This window comes from Pelophylax lessonae (genome assembly GCF_965119305.1).
Source record: "Pelophylax lessonae genome assembly, chromosome: 9".
In the NCBI taxonomy this organism is placed as follows: domain Eukaryota; kingdom Metazoa; phylum Chordata; class Amphibia; order Anura; family Ranidae; genus Pelophylax; species Pelophylax lessonae.
In genome coordinates, this window is record NC_138776.1 from 158,758,903 (window position 1) to 158,782,113 (window position 23,211).

The following is a 23,211-nucleotide window of genomic DNA, read 5'->3' on the forward strand; positions in this document are numbered from 1 at the left end:
CCCCAATGGGGATATAAGCAGAAATAAAATCCATAACAGAGGTTCTCAGTCACTGGTTCAGCTATAATGGTAATTAAATAAAGGCTGAAGGCCTCTTTCAGAAAACAAATAGTTTCAAATTAGAGAGATCACTGCAAGCTTTAAATGGTAGTGTGCCTATGTTCAACCTCTTGCCAACCAACCAGCTCTGTCCCCCAAAATGACGTACATGTACGTCACTTTGGGGGACTGATAGAGGGGGCATGCGCCCATTCACTATGGGGGGAAGCCAATTCATGGGTTCGGCGGCTGCGATTGCTGCTGGGCACCCGTGATTGTTCCCCGTGGAGACAGAACAGCGGCCTGCCGTTGTAAAATGACATACATTTCCCGTAGTTAGTAGCTGCGATAACTTTTGCGCAAACCAATCAAAATACGCTTATTGCGATTTTTTTTACCAAAAATATGTAGCAGAAAACAAATTGGCCTAAAATGCTAAAAAAATTTGATTTTAAAATTTTTTGGGGGGGGGAATTTCATATAAAAAAATGTGAAAAATATTGTTATTTTTTCAAAATTGTCGCTCTTTTTTTGTTTATAAAAAGTAAAAATCGTACAGGTGATCAAATACCACCAAAAGAAAGCTCTATTTGTGGGGGAAAAAAGGACATACATTTAATTTGGGTACAGCATCGCACGACTGTGCAATTGTCCGTTAAAGTAATGCAGTGCCGAATTGCAAAATATGGCCTGGTCAGGAATGGGGTAAAATCTTCTGGTCTTAAAGCGGTTAAAAATACGCTCATTGAGAATTTTTTTGTCAAAGACATGTAGCTAAATACATTTTGGCCTAAATATATGACAAAAATTGAATATACTGTATTGGATATTTTTTAACTGTCAAAGTAGAAAAATATTGTTATTTTTTCAAAATTTTCGCATTTTTTTATTAATATCGCAAAAAATAAAAAGCGCAGAGGTGATAAAATGCCACCTAAAGAAAGCTCTGTTTGTGGGAAAAAAGGACGTAAATTTCGTTTGGGTACGGCGTTGCATGACCGCGCAATTGTCAGTTAAATTCGCACAGGGCCGAATCGCAAAAAGTGGCCTGGACGTAAGACAGCAAAATCCTCTGGTGGTAAAGTGGTTAAAAAATAAAATAAAATAGTTTGGTGAGCAAATAAGTCATAGATCTATAGACAAGGTAACTGAAGAAAACTGACATTGTTAAATTTGGTCTCCAGGCTTCAGTGCCTCTGGGAACAAAAGGGTTAAACCAAGCTCTTATGTATGCGGTTGGCAGAGTAGGATGAGAAAAGATGGCAGAAGAGAAAGAGGGCTTTGGAGAGTGTGTGCATGTATATACTGTACAGTATATGTGAATGGCAGGAGAGACAGTGCTAAGAGATTAATAAGTAACAAAGTTGAGAGAACAGTAAAAATAGGGAAAGAGGAAGCAGATAAGATTAGATTAGAGTACAAGGTAAAAAAAAAAAAAAACTAGAGCAACAAATATAAACATACAGTAAATGCTAAGTGATGGTTTATATATGAGGCCATCTGTGCCCACAGTGTAATACTAATTGCTTTTTCCTTTGTAGCATGATACTGGATAGCCAGAGCAAGTATAAAATCCCCCTGTCTGATCTTTGCAATCTACGTTATCTCTGGGGGGATGCACCCCCTCTTTTGGTCCTGGTGCTCAGTGTCAGCAATACATCAGTGCTGGAAATCCAAAATGTTAGTGTTGTCATAGGGACAGGGGAAATTTTCCAGTGGGAACATACACAGCCTGGCCAAAAAAAAAAGTTGCCACCTGAAATTAACTAAGCAACTAACTAGACTGAGCATGCAGTAACTACCCTATTGGATAGTTACTGCATATGCCCAAATAATGAGTTCAGCTGACTACCTGAATATACTGAATGAGCAGGTTATTCCATCAATGGATTTTTTCTTCCTTGATGGCACGGGCATATTCCAAGATGACAATGCCTTGGATTGTTCGGGCTCAAATTGTGACAGAGTGGTTCAGGGAGCATGGGACATAATTTTCACACATGGATTGGCCACCACAGAGTCCAGAATTAAACCCCATTGAGAATCTTTGGAATGTGCTGGAGAAGGCTTTGAGCAGTGGTCCGACTCTCCCATCATTTGGCGAAAAATAAATGCAGCACTGGACAGAAATAAATCTTGTTACATTGCAGAAGTTTATTGAAACAATGCCACAACGAATGCATGCCATAATCAAAGCCAAGGAAATATTAGAGTGTGTGACCTTTTTTTTTGGTGGCGACTTTTTTTTTGGCCAGGCAGCGTATTTTCTGGTGACACTGTTTTAGAGGGATTTTACCCCACTTTGGAGAGATTTCCTGTTACTTTATATTGTATCCTTGGAACAGGTAGATAAAGGAAATCTTTCCCGATAGGATAAAGACAATAAAAGATAAAACTGACAGTGATTTTAACTTTTTCCTGCACTATCCCAAAATTTTTTTTTTTTTTAAGTTTTAGCTTTTACAGGAACTTTAAAAGCAAATGCCGATCTTTGTTGACTTTCTGGGGCAATACTGCATACGAAAGCTAATATTTTCCCCAATCTCCAAGGACCATTAACGTTGTAGGCATTATGTGTTTTAACAGGCCAGAATCTATGCTCCTAGTATCCATAGATTTTTAAAAGAAGATTCAAATAACGCAACGACAATGATGGCAAAGTGCATTTTACGTCCAATTTTATCTAATCATACGTTTTAAAAAAACAAGTTATTGTTTTTGCCATGTGTACGCTTGACTAGATTTTTGCATATCATGTTTTAAAATAAGTATCTAGATAATATGTAAAAAATTAGGCATTCAATAGGATTCTTTCAGTATCTCAGTATCATGGCAGCTCACCTTTAAGTTTACTAATTGTTATGCTTATATTTACAGCTCGGAATTGATTCAGAACAATAAAACTATGTAGACACTTTTCATTTGGTTTCTCTGTTTACTGCGAAAAACACAAAAAAGTTAGTATTTATTGAAAAGCTAAATCAGTAGGCCAGTAAATATTCTAAGAGAACAGATCGGCGCCAGCTTAGTGTAGCAGAAAATTTATTGGGTATAGATAACAAGAAACTCACTTAGAGTAAGGGGGTCTTTCAGCACAGTGGGTAGGTAAAAGTTCCTCTGCTGCCGTCCTATAGGGGCTGTAACGAATGAGGGAGGCGATCCTGTAGAGGTTCTGATGGCAGTCAGCATCTTCCAGCAGGCCGGCAGCAGTAGTGTAGACCACGGCCGTGTTCTGGCTACAAGGCCAATGACGTCACGTCCGGGTAAGAGGTCAGCAGGAAGTGCGCACGTTCGCAGCATCCATGCTCCTTCGTCAGGCTGACAGCCTGACGGCCTGCTGGAAGATGCCTACTGCCATCAGCACCTCTACAGGATTGCCTCCATCATTCGTCACAGCCCCTATAGGATGGCAGCAGAGGAACTTTTACCTACCCACTTTGCTGACAGACCCCTTACTATAAGTGAGTTTCTTGTTATCTATACCCAATAATATTTCTGCTACACTAAGCTGGCGCCGCTCTGTTCTCTTGTAATTTCTCCAGAGCTCCTCCTCGCTCCAGCAGGCAGCTGCTGAGTATAGCCTCCCCACCTCGGATTAGAAGTGGACTTTTTGCCCAACATTTCATCATGCTATCCCTAGTAATTGCTTATTTTAACTACCTATATTTACTAGCAGTGCGCCATAACACATTGTTTGTCAGTAAATATTCAATTACGATACTATCCACAAATTTAGATAATAAAGCCCTAGTGTACCTACAACTAGTTGGAATCCATCCAACAAACATGTTTACTATGTAATCCCATTTCAGTAAACTCTTACTTTATTTGGAACAGTTTTCGCAATGGTAAGCAATACAAAATATAAGATTGTATCAGGAAAATATTGCTTCAAGGTTGTCATGTCTATATAAAGGGCTGAATGCCACATTCTTGGAAGAGACGCTTGGCGGTTATTGTGGCTTAGTGCAGCCACATGATAATATCCTAGAGAACACCAACTGAAAAGAGCTCTCGTCTCACTTGTGCAATGATGCCTTGCTCCATTTCCTTTCTTCACTTTTATCGCGTGTGTATTTTCTTTGCTTTTCACAGGTTCACCTTTGTCCCCTTTATCCTTTTCCTTAACTTGTGCCTTTTTACCTGGGTCTTTCCTCCAACCTCCTCTGTAGCCTGCTCCATTTTTTCCCGGATTATCCTTTCTTTGTTGAAATGCCTTCTCCTTGTTTTTTTTATTCCTCTGCTTCTCACATCCTTCCACTACATTCATTTTAGCAAACCCACAATTTGTACCTCATAATTGCTTAATCCTACCCTAGATTTTCTAATCTTCCTCAAACACACATAAAAAAAGCTTCCTCAGCCATATAATAAAAACTCCCTATAACAGCACTAGTAAAATAAATATTTAAGCAATGCTTTACATCTATCATGTTTTACCATCACCGGCTTAATAGATCATTTGTTGTCTGATTCTAAACATTGACACCAGAATTGAACTGAGCTACACAATGATCCTTGTGATTTTTTTTTTCTTTAGTGTTTGCTGAAAAAATCAGTATAAGTAAAATAACATTTTGACAAGTTCTTTTGAGCACTGTATATAAAAGTGCTCTTGACATGAGTTTCTGACACAGAGAGCTTCTAGATGCATAAAAAGTGTACTGAGCTTAGTATGATCACTCTGAAAGAAGTACTGGTTTGACGCTTTAGTGCAGGAGTTTTGTGCCCTTTTTTTTTTAAAGAAATTAACTAGCAAAGCCTAATAAAATTTTAAGGAAAAGTTAGAAAGGTATAATAAAACAAATGCTACTGTAAAAATATAAACTTTGCCTACCATAAAAGTGCAGGGCCAATCAGTAGAGCAGCGAACAGTGTCAGTAGGCAGTGGAATGTATGTGGAAGAGGTCAGTAGGGCAGTGGACAGTGTCAGTAGAGTAGTGGACGGTGTCCGTAGGGCAGTGGACAGTGTTAGTAGAGGAGTGGACAGTGTCAGTAGGGCAGTGGACAGTGTCAGTAGGACAGAGGTTGGTGTCAGTAGGCCAGTGGACTTTGTCAGTAAAGCAAAGGATGGTGTCAGTAGCGCTGAGGATGGTGTCAGTAGGACTGAGGATGGTGTAAGTAGTTTTTTTATTTTTGTTATTTTTTTTTATATTTTATACGATTACATTTTTATTTTTTACATTTTTTTTACACTTTTTTTTTAACAGCCCTGTTATGCTATGGTGAAATATCAGGGGTAAACTGATCCCTGATTTCTCACTTTTGAGACACGGGACCTCAATCTTCATCTCTGCAGCCTCAGCTACACAGAATAAATGAACAAACAGGAAGAACTTTGTTCAGTCTCTCTGTTCATTCACATACTGAAGCATAGTAAACAAAGTTTACTATGCTTCAATTATGAATGAACACAGTGAGTGATTGGTACTAAATGTATTCATTCAGAAAAGAAAGGGGCTGGTAAATGACATATTTTCAGGCCCCTTTCCCCATTCTCCATCCTGAAATTATCCCCCGCAGTAGCCTGCGGGAGAGGAGGGAAAGCCGGCAACACTGCAAGAGGTGGGGGGCCAGGGGAGCACACAGGAGGGCCCTGGCAACAGATGGAAGGAAAACCTGTGCAGGAGGGGCGGCGAGGGTGGCATTTGCATGGAATACATGGAATTGGTTCCAGTTTATGCTGCCCCCTGATCATGTCCAGGTTGCGGGGTTCTGCAAGGAAGGGATTCAATCTACCCACCACCTACCTGTGATCTACTGGTTACTGACCCCTGCCTGCTCTAATGTAATTGTGATCAAACCAGAGAAATCCAGATTCATGCATGATTAATTCATGGATCTAATTAACCCTGAAAGGATCATACAACCCAGCCAATCAAGGTCCATGGATTGTATATACAGTATCTCACAAAAGTGAGTACAACCCTCACAGTGACAACACTGAAGAAATTACTACAATGTAAAGTAGTGAGTGTACCGCTTGTATAACAGTATAAATTTGCTGTCCCCTTAAAATAACTCAACACACAGCCATTAATGTCTAAACTGCTGGCAAAAAAAGTGAGTACACCCCTAAGTGAAAATGTCCAAATTGTGCCCAATTAGCCATTTTCCTCCCCGGTGTCATGTGATTCATTAGTGTTACAAGGTCTCAGGTGTGAATGGGAAGAAGGTGCATTCAATTTGCCGTTATCGCTTTCTGGAAGTTTAACATGTCACCACATGGCAAAGAACTCTCTGAGGAACTGAAAAAAAGAATTGTTGCCCTACATGGCCTAGGCTATAAGAAGATTGCCAAGACCCTGAAACTGAGCTGCAGCATAGTGGCCAAGACCATACAGCGGTTTACCAGGACAGGTTCCACTCAGAACAGGCCTCGCCATGGTCGACCAAAGAAGTTGAGTGCACATGCTCAGTGTCATATCCAGAGATTATTTTTGGGAAATGGAGGTGTGAGTGCTGCCAGCATTGTTGCAGAGGTTGAAGAGGTGGGGGCCCAGCCAGTCAGTGCTCAGACCATACGCCGCACACTGCATCAAATTGGTCTGCATGGCTGTCATTCCAGAAGGAAGCCTCTTCTAAAGATGATGCACAAGAAAGCCTGCAAACAGTTTGCTGAAGACAAGCAGACTAAGGACATGGTTTACTGGAACTATGTCCTGTGGTCTGATGAGACCAAGATAAACATATTTGGTTCAGATGATGTCAAGCATGTGTGGCGGAAACCAGGTGGGGGGTACAAAGACAAGTATGTCTTGCCTACAGTCAAGCAGGATGGTGGGAGTGTCGTGGTTTGGGGCTGCATGAGTGGTGCTGGCACTGGGGAGCTACAGTTCATTGAGGGAGCCATGAATGCCAACATGTACTGTGACATACTGAAGCAGAGCATGAGCCCTTCCTTTCGGAGACTGGACTGCAGGGCAGTATTTCAACATAACGACCTCAAACACACCTCCAAGATGGCCACTGCCTTGCTAAAGAAGCTGAGGGTAAAGGTGATGGACTGGCCAAGCATGTCTCCTGACCTAAACCCTATTGAGCATCTGTGGGGCATCCTCAAACAGAAGGTGAAGGAGCGCAAGGTCTCTAACATCCAGCAGCTCCGTGATGTCATCATGGAGGAGTGGAATAGGACTCCAGTGGAAACCTGTGAAGCTCTGGTGAACTCCATACCCAAGAGGGTTAAGGCAGTGTTGGAAAATAATGGTGGCCACATAAAATATTGACACTTTGGGCCCAATTTAAACATTTTCACTTAGGGGTGTACTCACTTTTGTTGCCTGCGGTTTAGACAATAATGGCTGTGTGTTGAGTTATTTTGAGGGGCCAGCAAATTTACACTGTTATACAAGCTGTACACTCACTACTTTACATTGTAGCAAAGTGTAATTTATTCAGTGTTGTCACATGAAAAGATATAATAAAATATTTACAAAAATGTGAGGTGTGCACTCACTTTTGTGGGATACTGTATTTCTGAAAGACCTGGTTTTCAAATCAAACCACCGATCACATTTCTATATTTAATATAATTGACAGGTTCTTGGGAACAAATTGGACTCAGGATGAGGGTAGTGTTCAAATAGGTGACTTACTTTGGGGCAATATAATGCTCTCTGTTTAGTCAAAGGCTTTATGTGGAAGTTAGCAGGCAGCTCTGTTTATTCTAGGGCCTCATATACATGAAGGAGACATGAAGGAAGGGTAGAAAATATAATGACACTCTACTTGTAAAAGCCCAGAATAACATTTATACTCAACAGGAAAGCCAATGCATTTAAGGAATTGCATAGGGGTCCACCTTAGTCAGGGCGTTCCCTACTTGCAGTAGTGCAGTGGGACCCATGTAAATAACCTTGTGGGCAAATGCCCATTGCCAGCTGAGACCTTCAGCTGACAGTGTGCGCTGACAACACATAGAGAAAATACCTTGCTTCAGATGAAACATTTTAATGCACAGGTATTCAATCCATTGACTAACAAAATACTACCATATAGGTTTTTATGACTTAAAGCCTCTGGAAAAAGTTGTAATATACTGTATCCATTTGTATATCTAAATCTCTACTAGTGGCAAAGGGTTGTTTCACATCTAGACATCTAGTGATCTATAGATGACATTTACGGAAACAAGTGTGTTTAAGAGGCACTTGATGAAGTTTCTCCTGGTATACCAGGAGTAAAAGTTATTGTGATATTCCAGGTAAGGTTAATGTTACATATAACAATCTTTTTTTCTGAGGCTTAAAAACACTGGAAAAAAAACGTTGGAAATCCATTGTAAACACTGGGTGTATTACCAGCTTTATAGACGTAAGATTGATTCTTGCAGGATTTTCGGTATCTTTAATATTTATTTGCAAGGGTATTTTACATGAAAATAAATGAACCATGTACACAAGGTGAGCCTCAATGGCCAAGAACTGTATCTCATTACAGAATGTGTGAATCAGACTTCAATTGATCTGTTTAGCTTGTACTAAAAATAATTGTACAGGATACTACTAAAATAAAGGAAATGCTAATATAAAATATAATAGTAATAATAGTACAGTATACCAGATCTCTTAAATGTGCCACAGTAAAAGTTTCTGTTGTACCTGACAGGTGTTAACCCTTTCTTGCTTTAACAAAAAGTAAACTCCAGTTATCACTGGAACAAGTGTCCTCATTGGAAGATTTACTCTCTATGTCTGGTATGTTGGCAACTGTAAATTTTGGGGTTTCCATAGCTTATTTTCCCATGTTTCTTTGTGATAATGGTCACCAGAACACTGGGTTAATATCCTCAGTGGAGACACAGATAGCAATAAAGCCAGAAGGTCTGACCCTTCCTCACTCGATCTAGGATAATCACAAGTTTTGGCTTAAGTTTCACTTTAACCAAAAAGCTTAATTAAAAAAAAAAAACCCTGATTGGTTTTCAATCTAAGCTTACTTAGTTATCATGTGCTTAATTAGGAAATGTTGTGCTTTTCATTTGAAACGTTCCACTTGTTTGCACTCTCCCACCTTCCACTGCCACACTTTTTGAGGAAGAGTGGGTACCTGGTTTTGACAGGTACCCACTCCCACTTCCTGGTCAGATTGCCATGCCAATCAGTGAGCATATTCAGCCCCTCCTCCTCCCCCTTGCAGCCTTCTGGGGCACACACAGGTCTCAGAAGACTGAAGAACCATTCACAAAGTGAAGCACGACTCACGACTCAGGGATAACAGTAGGAAACCAGCTGTAAAGCCGGAAGCCTTCACTGCTGGTTTCCCTTACTTACAATGCCGGCGCCTGCACCCGAAGCCGATTGAAGAATCAGCTCGGGTGCCAATATCGCCTGGATCCCTGTACAAGTTCCTGTCCTTATAATAAAAGTCAGCAGCTACAGTATTTGAAGCTGCTGACTTTATTTTTTATTTTTTTTGGGGAGACTGGGGCCCCTTTTTATAAATAATTATTTTAATTGTAAGGTGAACCTGTGGCCAGAACGAAAATGTTCAACTTTGACTCGCACTGTATAACAGGCACCTCTAGGTGTCTGCATAATGGGTTGCATTTGTTGTAGAGCAACTCCAAATACCCAGGACCTCTGACAAACAAATAGCTTCCAGCTTCCAAAGTTGTGGCTCTACCAGCCAACTGCCATGCTTTTGACCCATTACTATGAGTTGTAACCTCCCTAACTAATAGCGGGGGAAGACAAAAGTGGCCAAGTAGAGTTGGTGATCAGACAATTGACTACGTATCAGAGTGCCCTGGTGTTTTGGGGCCCTGAATTGCTCTAGAATTTCTTCCTATATGAGCATATTGTAACTTTTTTTTTTGGGCACAGGTTTTCATTAGCCATTATATTATCTTTCTAGCATATTTTATCTCAGTTGACAGTTATGTTATTCTTAACTTGTCACTAGTTTATGAAAGCAACCATCCATTATTTCTTAGTCCTTTTAGGCAATAAATTAGGAAAGCTTACATCATCATATTTTATTTGATGTGGATGTCCTTACTATCTTCATATTCCCCTCGAGAATTTACTATGCGCATACTTTTGTTTGGTAGTAACCTGTACATCTTTTTATTTCATAGACATTAATAACCTTTTGAACATTCTCAGCAAAGAATAACTGAACCTGTCACTGTCTCTAAAATCAAATAAGAACAGTAAAGGTATAATCATAGTCCAGAAAACTGAAAACAGACAACATTACTATCCACACTCATTCACCCTCTTTTCCAGATACAAGCAACAGAAACACAACCTCACACAACCTTTAAATATATAAACATTATATTCTATGAATACTACTTAACTGTAAGACTTTATATGCATTTACCACGATAGTGTAGATAGTTTTCCATGTTATATATAACTATTTATCTCTAGTTAATGTTTAACTCCATACGTTTAAAACAACTTTGAACTGGATGATCCTGAAAGTTACTATATCTTTTGTTGAACTTAATTAATTTTTGCAGGGGGAAAGGGGGAAGAAAGGCTCTAGGGGGCCTAAAGGGGATAAGGGAGACCAAGGAGCGCCTGGATTAGATGCACCCTGCCCGTTGGTATGTTTGATTTTTGATTTTTATTCTATATAGGACTTGAGGATGGGAAGAGCAAAAGAAGAGGTTTTGAGTTAAATTCTGTATTTGATAAGTTTGCTGACAATGTATAACCATTTGTTTATGCCTTATTGCACCTTATTGTATAATTTTGAACTTAGTGTTCACCCATGGTCTTACCTATCAGTAGAGATGTATAAACATATTTATTGCAGGTCCTGAGAAGACAAAGGTTTGCTTTAACTGTTGGTAAATGTCTTCCCTTCCTCAAGACTACAATTGCCAGGTGGTCTTAAAGTTTGAACTGGCAAAGTTGCTGGACTCATATATTAGACTTTACAGATTATTTTGAATTTTTGTTTTTTGACAAACACTGTCCCCTTCCACGTTGGTTTCTTTTTTTAAAAGAGTTACTACTGTGCAATATGAGACATTCTATTCAATATTTTTTTCTCAGCCATTTACAGTGAGAAAAAAAAATTTGACTGTCCTAAAAAGATGTCCGGCAGCTTTGCCTTGACTGGAGTTATATGCCATAAAAACAGAAATGCGAGGCACCTCATGGAATAATAAAAGTAGTTGATTTTGTAAACAGGGACAACGAGGTATAAAAGGAGAAAATGGTGATCCAGGGATACCAGGGCTGGATGGGCTGGATGCCCCTTGCCCATTGGTATGGCTTTAACAACCCTTTTTCCTGCATGCTTGACAAAGTACTTAAATCTTTGTACCTGGCATGAATTTATGACTATGTGTTAACCCGCATCATCCAAATCTTTGTCTATCTGTCTGTCTATGTGACCATGCTTCTGAAATTAAACTAGAAACTGATATCCTCCTTTCTATTGTATCCTAACACAAACATGTTTCTTACCAATATGTTACCAATAGTTTGATATTTATAGCAACATGCTGTAAGTATTGATTGGCTATTCTATAAGGCTTTTGATAAAAAAAAATTATTTTATGGAGTAAGGATGATTTTTCAGGTAGTTTATTAGCTTGAACATTTGCATTCCTATTGTTTTTTCTCCCGATCCATGAATGGCGGGATTACTAAGCAAAACTATTTGAAAAAACTGTCTGGATGATGGTGATCAGACAATGTAATTTGGCCCATTAAGTCAGATACATCCTGTACCTAGTTCCAAGACCAGGCATCACTTAAATTGTCTTTTAACCCCTCATGTCCACACACTTTTATTGCTGTCTCATAAGCACCCCCTAAGTACATCCAGAACAGCTCTTCATGATATGCCTCCTTCTGCTAGCACATAATTCAAAACCTTGTATATTATGTTCACCTTAACCAGATGGAAATGGGAGTCATTGTATAGATACATTAATCCTAACTCAGTAACTCTAACAAGTACTTTTTACATTACCTTCTGCTGACCAACCTAACAATTTCCAATTTTCCACTTGCTAAGCAGACCTTTCTTTACCATAACAAGATTAGAAAATCCAGGGCTCCTTACCTGATGCCATCATGCATTGGGCTGGACTGTATATTAAGTGGGTTGATGAGTGTTCAGACTGTAAAAAAAGAAAAAAAAATCCTCTAACAGGCATTGCTTATTTTAAAGTGTTACTAAACCCAGAACCCTGCATTCACTATATCTGGTCTCCCACAGTACACAGAACATTGAAATGCAGATAGTTTAGTAAATATAAACTGCTAAATACCTTTTTTCATCAGCAGTTAGAGCAGTCTTGTGACTTCTATCAGTGTCTGGGTAAAGCTTGTAGGAGGAGTTTTCATTCTGCTCTGACTATTTTACGAGGCTGCAGGACCCCTGACCCTCTGTCTGGACAGTGCTGATTGGCCCTCTACTGATCACTATGCACTCTCCCAAGAAAAAAAAGCTGAGCATGGGCAGCTTGTCCTCTAGCCTCTGTTCTATCAGAAGATGGCTTGGGGACTGTGGAAGAAGGGGAGGAACAGAGAAGACAGGATTAAACAGCCTTTTTACACAATGCAGAGGATTAACCCCCTAGGTTCCACAGTGAGTATAACAAGCATGCTTTACTGCATATACACACTGATTTTACTCTTGTGAGTTCAGTAACACTTTAAGTTTAAGACAATGCAACTCACCTATAGCTGACAATTGTCAGGAATGAGCAAGTTTCAAAATTAAGTCTTCACTCATAAGATTCCCCATACTGCTGCTCTTTTATGAAATTGTGTTAACTAAAATACAGATTTTATTATTTTTTTAATTATTTTAAATTATTCTGCCACTAGTTATTGTTCTGTGCATGGTATTGACATTGTCTTTATTGTATTTCTTCATGAGTGCTGCCTTAGTATAGATACATACTTGCCAACTGACCTTGTGTGGCCAGTGTTTTTGCTTGCAAATTAGTATGGACAAGTAAACACTGAAATTATTGTGAGTGGGTTTGTGTGTTTCATCAGTCCTGGCTTAAGTTTAAAAATACTAAGAACATGGATTGTTCTGTCAAGCTTTTAGGAATGTTGGCAAGTATCTTTAAATGTGAAAGCATATGCACTGATGCAATGGCATGTTATGAATGAATTATGAAGTGAAGGCTACAATGTACTTTAAAGGATGTTTGTTTTTTATGCTACTACTCCAGGATTCTTTCTGGTGTTTTCATACTTAGGCAACCCTACATCTGTGTACAGGAGCTCCAAATTGAATTGATAAATGCCAACACTATGGTCAGATAGTGTGTCAGATGGACAAGTTTAAGTGTTTCCTACCCAAAAAAAATGGATCCTGTTCCCTTAAAGCACATTATAAAGCAAAGTGCATGTGCTGTATAATTAGGCCCCCTGTATAACCTAAAATACCTGGCGTATCCTGCCTGGCTCTGCCCTCCCCCCCTCTAAACTGACCACAGTTTATCATGGCTGCTAAGCCCTGACACCGTGGTCAGTTTATATGCCTCCGTCATGTCATCCGCAGCTCTCCTTGGTCCTTCTCTGTCCTCCTCTCCCCCCGGCTCCCGGCCTGTCAGCTCCTGACATTGCCCTCCTCCTCCCCTCCTACTGATAGTAAAACTATATTATGATGATATATATGGCAGGCTCTTGCGCTAGTGAACTGATCCTGCATCCGAAAAATTATTGTGCTGCTGCTTAAATAAAAAAAAAAATAATAAGACAAATAAAGTGAAACAGTGTGATCCCACCTAGCAGCGCTCAAATTACAGTGTAGACACAATATATGTGATCAAAATAAATCCATGCATATAAACGTAAATAAATACATGTGAAAAAAATATATTCAAATACATGTAATAAATTATCACTGTGAACTATGAATCCAGTCCAAACAATAGTCCAGTAGGAAATAATCCAGTGAAAAAATTCCAGTGAAAAAAAACATATATATGTATAAAAATCCAACTTATATAATATATGAAGAAAAGTGAAAGAATGGTGATGTAATGATGATCCAGTGAAATTCTAGTGTTAGCCAAACAAAAACACACCGAAAGGGTCCACCACCTCTGTGCTCCACTCCCCTCAGCTAGAACACTCAACCCCACTTTTTGCCCTCCACTCTCATGGATCGGGCTGATCAAGCTTAGTTAAATCGACCACGGCACAGGATCTGAGGAATATTGGGTCCTTAGAGACTAACAAGCTGCCACTCCACTTATACCATGTAAAAAGAGAGGAAAGCCGACTAGTGCAATAACGTCTAAACCACTTTTATTCCATAAAAAATTCAACCATAATGCATGTACATGGGACACTTATATACCAAGCATATGAACACAATGAGCGGGGATCGGGGTGCTCACTTTTCCGGACACTGCCGCTTGGTGTATAACAGCGCTAGGGTCCTGGACACTCCGGTGATACACCTCCGCTCACCCGATCGATCTCCGGTATGTCGTGTGAGATCACACTGTTTCACTTTATTTGTTATTTTATGATGATACAATCCCCTCTGTTAAATAAGCACATATGCCCCACTACATGTGCTTTCTAAAAAATATGCAGATTTCTACCTGATCTCAGAGCGCCTCCTGGCGCTCACGTGACTGCTCGCCGGTCTCCTCCCCTCCTCCCAGGTGACATCAGCAGGAGTTCTCAGCCCCGCCCACTGGAGCTGTCAGGCCAGGAGAGGAGAGCTGCGAGCAGTCACGTGAGCACCGGGAGGGACTCTGAAATCAGGTAGAAATTGGCATATTTTTTATAAAACACATGCAGTGGGGTACATGCCCTTATTTACCAGAGAGGATTGTATCATTATATTATAGTGGCTTTACAACCACTTTAAATTAATGTGGTTTTATCAGGTTGATTGGAACTGGTGACATTAGTAAAGCTATTTTGTTTGGAGCTTTCATTTTAAGAATAATAACCAAAGTACTGTTTCCATACACAAGGAACTTTTTTCATAAAATTCATAATAGAACAGAGGAGATTACTAGAACTAAATATATTCCTGGTGTGTGATATTTTTCTACATACAACTGACATTCTGTCAAGTAATCTCCTGAATACTGCCAGCTCCAACAGCTATGTCTATTTAGCCTAAAATCTGTGTTAACATCAGACATTTTCCTAATTTCCTGTACGAGTGTGGGCATACGGATTTGGCAATGATTTTCTGGATTTTTACAAAAAGTGTCTTGTAATTTAGGATTTACTAGGCTTTTAATGACAATAAAACATTTGTAAGCCAACATTAAATCTGCCATTATGTTCACAGCTTGAAATGATAGAAAATATAAAGGGAAATGTAGGCAAAACAAAGCATAATGCGTGTATTATTTTAGTGTGCCACAGTACAATAGGATATAAAAGTACTGTTCTGTTTCCCTAGGGAGAAGATGGTTTACCTGTACAAGGCTGCTGGAATAAGGTAACACTTGTACTTGTCTGTATCTGTAAACTATGTTTTGAATGTTGGATTATGCCTTGCACACCTTGTTTATGTGAGTTTTTGTTACAGAGGAAAATGATAAATGCATAAATCAGCCTGTTGTTAGTTCTAGCATGTTCCTCTCTGTTATGAGCTTGGCAAAAAAATATATATATATACACGTGAAGCACATGTCTCAGCATGGAATATTACTTTGAACCTAAAACATTTAACCGGTTTCTTTTGATGTTTGTGAATTTGCAGGAATGACAAGTGCTTAAGCTATGGACTCACTGTGCATGAACTACCCCAGTTATTAAATCGGGAAGGGGGGGGGGGGGGCTGCTAGAATTTTTGGGCTGCACTTGTTGCCTCTGTTGGTTGAAATACCTGCATTTGTCATAGAAAATAAGAGGAAAGCCCCAGTGCTAGCAATGTTTATTTATATACCAAGGCGTATGTTAATTCTAATAGAATGAGGAAGGAACTTTTCTGTTGACGAGCGTGAGCCACAGAAATGTTCCACACCTCCTGTAATCAGTGTTCAAAATGTGTTTCCACTCTTGATTTAAATAGAAGAAACTTTTACCCAAGACTTTTTTCATGTGTGCAATTATTATACATTTAATCATTGATTGCACTCTTTGTACGGCACTACTGAGAGTGTGGCACTATAATCCTATAATCCCTAAGGAGCCCTGAAAAATTTTAACTGATTTTATACTATCTATTTTTTTCAGCCTCTGTCTTGTGAGTCACTCCCCGTAACCCCCTTTATATTCAAAGATGAATTCTGGGGACAGAAAGTTCTATTTAATTATGTTCTTCAGTAGCAACAAAGGATCCACGTTTCTGCGCAAACATTTTTTTAAAATACATTTACGACCTTTTAAAAGTAGTGATAGTGTTATGTAACGGTATCAGCCAAATGATCAGACCAGTGGTGATGTGTAATTTCTACTTTACTTAACAATGTAGAACGTAGATTACACAGGAGATCATGTGAACAGGGGTTTGCAGTACAAAACAGCAATATGAGGAAGGGAGAAACATTCATAAAACATGTGAAAACAATTCTATTGCAGTTCTAGTAATGGCCACTAGATGGGAGCAGAGTGTTCTGAGTTCAGTTTACTGATAGGATAAAGAACTGAAGATTCTCATGTGTTCTAAGAGATTGATCGTTCATTCAGCAGACTGTGAGTTGAGGGGATTTCCTGCTGGCACAGACTTCACACAGGCGCTGCTGATGCTGACTTCGGTCAGGAGGCTCTGGGGGCCGTAGATAGGACCAACCCACTGCTTTGACAGCTTCTCCACATGGACTGTAACAGAGTCCTCTCCAGTGACTGGGGCTTGGATAGATGCTGGTGCTCTTGTGCTCACTGCTGGTGGCCCGCACACCAGACTTGGCAGATAAGGACCCAGCACCTGGGGACAGCTCACTTACCCAGACACTGCTGTCCCATCAGGCAGGATATCTCTGAGCACAGGAAGCTGGACGGAGCTGGCATTTATACTCCCTGGGCGTGTCCTGGAACTCAGGGGATGCTGGGAGCCCAGAGGATTGTGGGGAATTGAGTTAAAGGGACTTGCACCTGCATCTGGATAAGGGGGCACACCACTACAATGACATCATCAGTGGGCTACACAGAAAGCAGAACTGTGGGAGGGACCCTAACGTTCCACCAGCTACAGGCTGCCTGTAGAAAACTACTGAAGGGGGGTGGATACAAGCCCAGTCAACCTACACAAGTAGAGGGAGAGCAGCAGTTACCAGTCTATAGTACAAGAGGCTCCTGCAGAAAGGCATTTTCACACTAGAGTACCCTATAAATGTGAAATGCTTACTCAAAATACACCAAGATTCAAGCAAAAATACACATGCCAATTTTATTTAGACAATACTGTATTTGATTATCCTGCAGTTTAGCTTTAACCACCTCTTCTGCAGTGCTTACCTTTCTTTTTGCCTTTTATAGGCCATTGAAAAATATTCAGGATTCTTTCTCTTTCCCACTTCTACGACTAGGCCATCTTCATTCTTTATACCTGCTTCTGTTGTTGGATGTTAATAACTGTTGTATAATTCTTTGTTTGACCTCTCGCTTTTTCATTGAAAGGACTGAAGTTGTTAACTAATGGTTTATAATTTTCATGCCCCATAACATTTTTCCTAAACTCTTATTTGTGAGCACCATAGGGCTATAGTGTATATTTCCCAGTCTCTTTGTTCCCTCTCCTTTTCATCCTATTTTCTATAAACGTAAAATGCTTTACTTGTATTTCTTCAACATTTATTTAATCTTCTTCAGACTGAAATATTTATTTTCCTATACTATGATTGGGCATAGGCTGTGATACTTTTCAGTCCAGCTTCTATAATTTAGTTTCTGGACATTTCCTTTTATTCCTGTATAGGGTTCCCAGACCTTTTTCAGTCTTAATAAAAAAAAATAATTAAAAGTCAGCAGCTACAAATACTGTATCTGCTGACTTAAAAAAAAAAAGGACACTTACCTGTCCAAGGATCCAGCTGCGTCCTCACCAGGTTTAGTTCTTCAGTGGCCTTTGGGTCCCTGGTCATGGCATGTTTACTAAGGGAAGCCAGCTGTGACTCTATGCAGCTTCACAATTGATGAGTCATGTGGCACATTGTGACTGGTCCCCCAGCATCTTGGGACCTGTGAAAGTTCAGAGAAGGTTGCGGGCAGGGGGAAGGGCACCTTTTTTTCTATTAGGATTCTACATCCCTTAGCGTTTCAGAATCTCTCCAGTAACATACAAGCTTACAAAGCTAGCTAATAATCAAACTCACAAACATGTATCCACTACATGCCCATAGGCTTGCCACCTTGTTCAGAATGTCTCTGGTTTCCTGTAAAGTTACTAGCCTGCAGATCCAAAAAATATTAGTATCCACCACCCGTGGACGTAACCGACTTTGGCTCCCCTTGGGACTAATTGCACTAGGAGAATTAAAATAACTATTGGAGCTATGTAAACAATAAATTCTGTGTTATCCCTGTGTGTATAGTTTACCACTACAGAAAACTGCAATCAAAGCCTGTACTTTGAATACTGGTGAATCTGCTTACTTCTTTGCAGTATTGTAGTTTTCTTTAAAATTAATATCAATCAAATCTAATATTTCCAAAGGTGTTATGCATGTGCCAGTACAGGCCATTTAGTAGCACTGAATCAGCTTGAGGTGTACCAAAGTGCAGCTTAAAAAAGGGTGCTGAGGTATAAATTAAAACGAAACCTATATGTAGATATTTAATAGCAAAGTACCCATCATAGATCAGGGTACATTGCAATTTACTATGTGCTTGGGAAGCAGCCTTGTTATTGTTATGGCACTGGTATCTCACCCCTTCATACCAAGTCTTGGACTTGAAATGTGACATAAGAAAGTGACATAAAGGACTCAATGTTTGCAAAAAGGGCAGAAGGATCAATAGATTTCCTAAAGAAACACTAAAAGTACAGCACAGAGTCAAATACTGCGTATCTATTTCTTGCATATTTACAGTCTTTGTTAAAACATCAAATGCTGAGCAGCGGAAGTTGGGTGGAAACTCTACCTCCAAAGTTTTGAGGAGTCTTAGATTTGTGCAGAATTTTTTTATTCAAAACTGAAATTTTTTTTTAATTATTCTAGCGGCCAGGGTTAAGCAAGTACTTTTAAATACCAAACAGGGTTCTTTAATTTATTGATTGATTTTATTAAAATTATTTTTTTTAAAGTCGTATTAGTCAGCACATAATGGTGGCAGTTTACCTGCTAAAAAAGATCTCACAGAAAACTTTTGCTATATTAGGTAATGGACAGATCTGTGGTTCAGTGGCGGGTAGTGTAAGAAGACAAGGGACATTGATTACGGTAGTTGTGTAGAGAAAAATGGTTACAATGATCTCAATTTATGTATGTAGTCTAACCTTTTATTGCTGCACACTCCTGAAGTTTAGCACAGGAGCCAAACCACTTTATTTACAAAATGTGGTCCTATATGTGGATGGCCATTGTTTTAGTTGCTTGGGACATCCATTCTCAAGCAGTTTTTTTTAGGTTTAGTCCCTTGCACTTGTCAGGGAGTGCTATAGTATACTATTGTATGCTGTTGGTTGCGTAAGTAATAACTGGAAATCGAAAAAGGAAGGGATCCATAAAACACCTTTATTTCTGCCTGTCAAAATATGTTAATGCGTTTCCTTGCAAGTACTGGGATTCCAAAACTAACCAAGTTTATGTTTTCTTTTGCAGTGATCGTTCTAACCTGGGAATTGCCCTTTGTGTCTGTACATAGAATATTTATTTTTTTACAGTGTTCTGTAGAAACAAAAAGAAAGACATACCAAACTTTATTCATTTTTGTACATAAATACTAAACATTTTTTTTTGGTTTCTTTTTGAACAATTTGTGTATATTTTTTGTTTTTGCTTTTCTAATATTTGTGAAAAATGCTGCTGTATTTGCATGATATTTGTGCACAGTTATTAAATAATGCTCTTTAAGTTATTATACTTTGGTGCCAAAAGTACATCAGAGAAATGATGGCCGTTTACTTGAGTATGATGGTTAATAAAATGATGATGTTCCACACCTCTGGCATTTAAAGTGAATCAATCTTTTTTTCCTGGTACACTAAAAAAAACCATGCTATAAGAATATACATGTATTTGTAACAAGAAACATATGAAGTGCTATGCCTTCTAAACAGAAATTAGTAAAAAAAAAAAAAGAATTGTGGCAAGAAAAAGGAGAGTTTATCCTTTAAATGACAGCAAACATTAAAATACAGATTAAAATAAATGATTTTGGCTTTGTACTCATGCTGACCACTGTGATAAAAGCTGCCCATTGTTCTGTTATGCACCATTTAAGGCCAAAGAAATCATATTAAGGCTGTGTGCTGTAACCTTTAGTTTATCTGATGAAAGTTATATGCAGGAAAAAAATGTCACTCCAAGACAAGACCTTTAGCTCATATATCAGTTCTGCTAAACTCCTGGAATGTTTACATATGCATTTAGGAAAGTTATCACTTGCCCTCATACCGACACATTTTAATTTAGGTTTACTGGCTAGTTAAAGGTAAAATGACAACCCAGACATTCAACTTCCTACCGTAGCTAGCCATTAAAGTTTACTTAAACATATCATGATTCACTCCTTGCCCCATTCTGGAAGGGGTGGGGTGGAGTAAGGATCTTGCCTTTTAAGTTGTGTGATAGACCCTGACAGAGAACAAGCACTGCATGGTGTATAGTTTGAAAATACTTTGTATTAAATTAAAACCATCTGTCACAGAGACGGCATGGAATGTGGATTGCTCTGAGGTCCTGGGAGAACCAAAGTTCAGAATTTATTTTTTTTAAAAAAAACCTTGGAGGTGTTTGTAATAATTGCCTGCTTGCTCTCAATGCATTGTATGTTCTGCTTGTTATGCATGATTGAGTCCTGTAATCGTGTACTTCAGATTCCTGTCCATTTGTTTTTATGCCTACAGCAGCTCTGACATTGGTATTACCAGGTGTATAGTTTCTGATCCTTCAATATACAGTCTATTATGAAATATCCATTGGCTAATCATAAAGAACAATATGGTGAAGTGCGTTTCCATCAATATACCTTTTGATAATAAAAAAAAAGCAATGCTACTGTATTTAAATGTAGCAAGTTCGTTTTACTTTCTACAAAGACCAAGACACTAGAGTTCCACTTTACTTGTATTTTTACAGCTCAAAACTTTGAAACATCTAAAAAATTACAACTTAAAATATAGTAGTTATCCTTGGCTTTCAGTAGGCAAAGATCATAGATTGGCAGTGCATCAAAATTGTTCTGCAGATATTGACAACACCTGTATCCCTATCCATAAAGAACAATATGGTGAATTGCGTTTCCATCAATATACCTTTTGGTAATAAAAAAAAAAAAGCAATGCTACTGTATTTAAATGTAGCAAGTTCGTTTTACTTTCTACAAAGACCAAGACACTAGAGTTTCAATTTACTTGTATTTTTACAACTCAAAACTTCCAAACATCTAAAAAATTAAAAGATTACAACTTAAAATATAGTAGTTATCCTTGGCTTTCAGGAGGCAAAGATCATAGATTGGCAGTGCATCAAAATTGTTCTGCAGATATTGACAACACCTGTATCCCTATTATATTTAAAATGTGGTGGGAGTGTGTATATACAGTATATATGTATATAGCCAAACTTATTAAAGCGGTAGTAAACCACATTTTTTTTAACCCTGTAAGACAATGGCATAATGTGCTAGTATGCATTGTATACCAGCACATTATGAAATACTAACCTAAGCCCTCATGTGGTGCGCTGTCACCGCTCAAGGCACAAGTGTGGGAGTCACAGACCATGGCACGGCATGGGTATGCCGTCCCTTCAGAGAGCATACACCGGTGATGTCACCGGCTGCATGCACTGGGTAATCTCCTGTACACATAGTTAAAATCTATTTTTTTTCTAAAGCATGTCTTTGCTTAGTATTAAAAAACAGATACAAATAAACTTGTTAGCTATGTTTTGAATGTACATGTTTGCCGTTAGCTATGTGCTTTTAGAGAGACTATCAATTGCTATCTGAATATAAAGTGGTTTTAAAAACCTAAGAAAAGTTATCTAGTCTTGATTTCCCTGGTATGAAGCATTGTCAGGGCTGCTATATGTTCACAACCCTACTCATGAAAGCACCTTCGTTTTGGTACTTTAAGGGTCAGACTCCATGGCTAATAGCCAAAAAGTGAAGCCGCGCAGTAACCAGTAAATCTGATTTTGGTCAACAAATGTGGAAGAAGGCGAACATGTCTCCTAGATTTGATGACTTCATGAAGTCCATCTTCTGGTGAAAGAGTCATTTATGGTCACCAATGGATTCAACTATGGAGATTTAGTTGCCTGAGATGAGAGAGTGTCACTGTAATAAAATCCCTTTTCATCCATAAGGATAGGTGGTTACCAAGATAAAGGGAACTAGTGCGCTATGAGGATTGTGTTCTGATAGTTTCCTGTAAGTCCAAATGTGTGACCGAATAGTCAGCAAGAATTGGACAGACCCGTTCTTTGGAAATGACATGAACTCCTAAAATTACTGGAGAGTTATTTATTTTGGGGAAAATCTGTGGATTAAACAGGAAGACCAGAAAACCTCCCCAATACACCTTTAGATGATTCCTCAATAACCCTCCCACTGCCTTTCACAGCCTGTTGTTCTGTGTATGAAGGAATTCCATTTTTTCCTTTACAATTGTATTCATTAACTCACTTTTATGTAATGTTATTACTATTACTTCTGAATACTGGCTACACAATATTTATTAAGATATTTCATATATATATATATATATATAGTGCAGTAGGATTTATAGTTTTATATTGCATTATATTGAAATTATTATGTTTAGATTAGAAAGAAGAAAGATCTTTGTAGTGTTCATGCAGGTAATGCCTGAATAGAAGCCCATTTCCAGAGTTTTTTCAGATGTCCTGCATTTTTTCATGTTCTTCTTGTCCAAATTTTAAATTGGATTTTCATTTAACCCCTTCACTGCCATAAGTGCTAAGCAAGCATTTTCCACTAAGGGGTTAACAATGGATTTTGAAATTAAGCTACAGTGATGATTTTATTGTGGTCAGTGTTATTAGTTGTAGGTTCTGAAATAGAGTTTAGACCCTCCTGCTTTTGGGACCCCCATCTTGTAACTGATGGGGGAAGTTATTTCAGCCGAAATTTA

General features: G+C 38.8%; 1 protein-coding gene across 2 annotated transcripts in view; it reads left to right on the forward strand.

Moving 5' to 3' along the window:
• Positions 1-22,731, forward strand: part of COL13A1 (collagen type XIII alpha 1 chain) — a 215,102-nt gene extending 192,371 nt beyond the window's left edge. The window contains exons 33-35 of one of the 2 annotated variants that reach the window (XM_082269398.1): positions 10,511-10,597; positions 15,406-15,444; positions 19,712-20,149. In XM_082269398.1, coding sequence (XP_082125524.1) covers positions 10,511-10,597; positions 15,406-15,444; positions 19,712-19,714 — 129 coding nt within the window. In that variant the 3' untranslated portion in view covers positions 19,715-20,149. Of the gene's footprint in view, positions 1-10,510; positions 10,598-15,405; positions 15,445-19,711; positions 20,150-22,191 lie in introns of those variants that run through there. The other variant, XM_082269399.1, reaches the window with a different exon arrangement.
• The last annotated feature ends 480 nt before the right edge of the window (positions 22,732-23,211 follow it).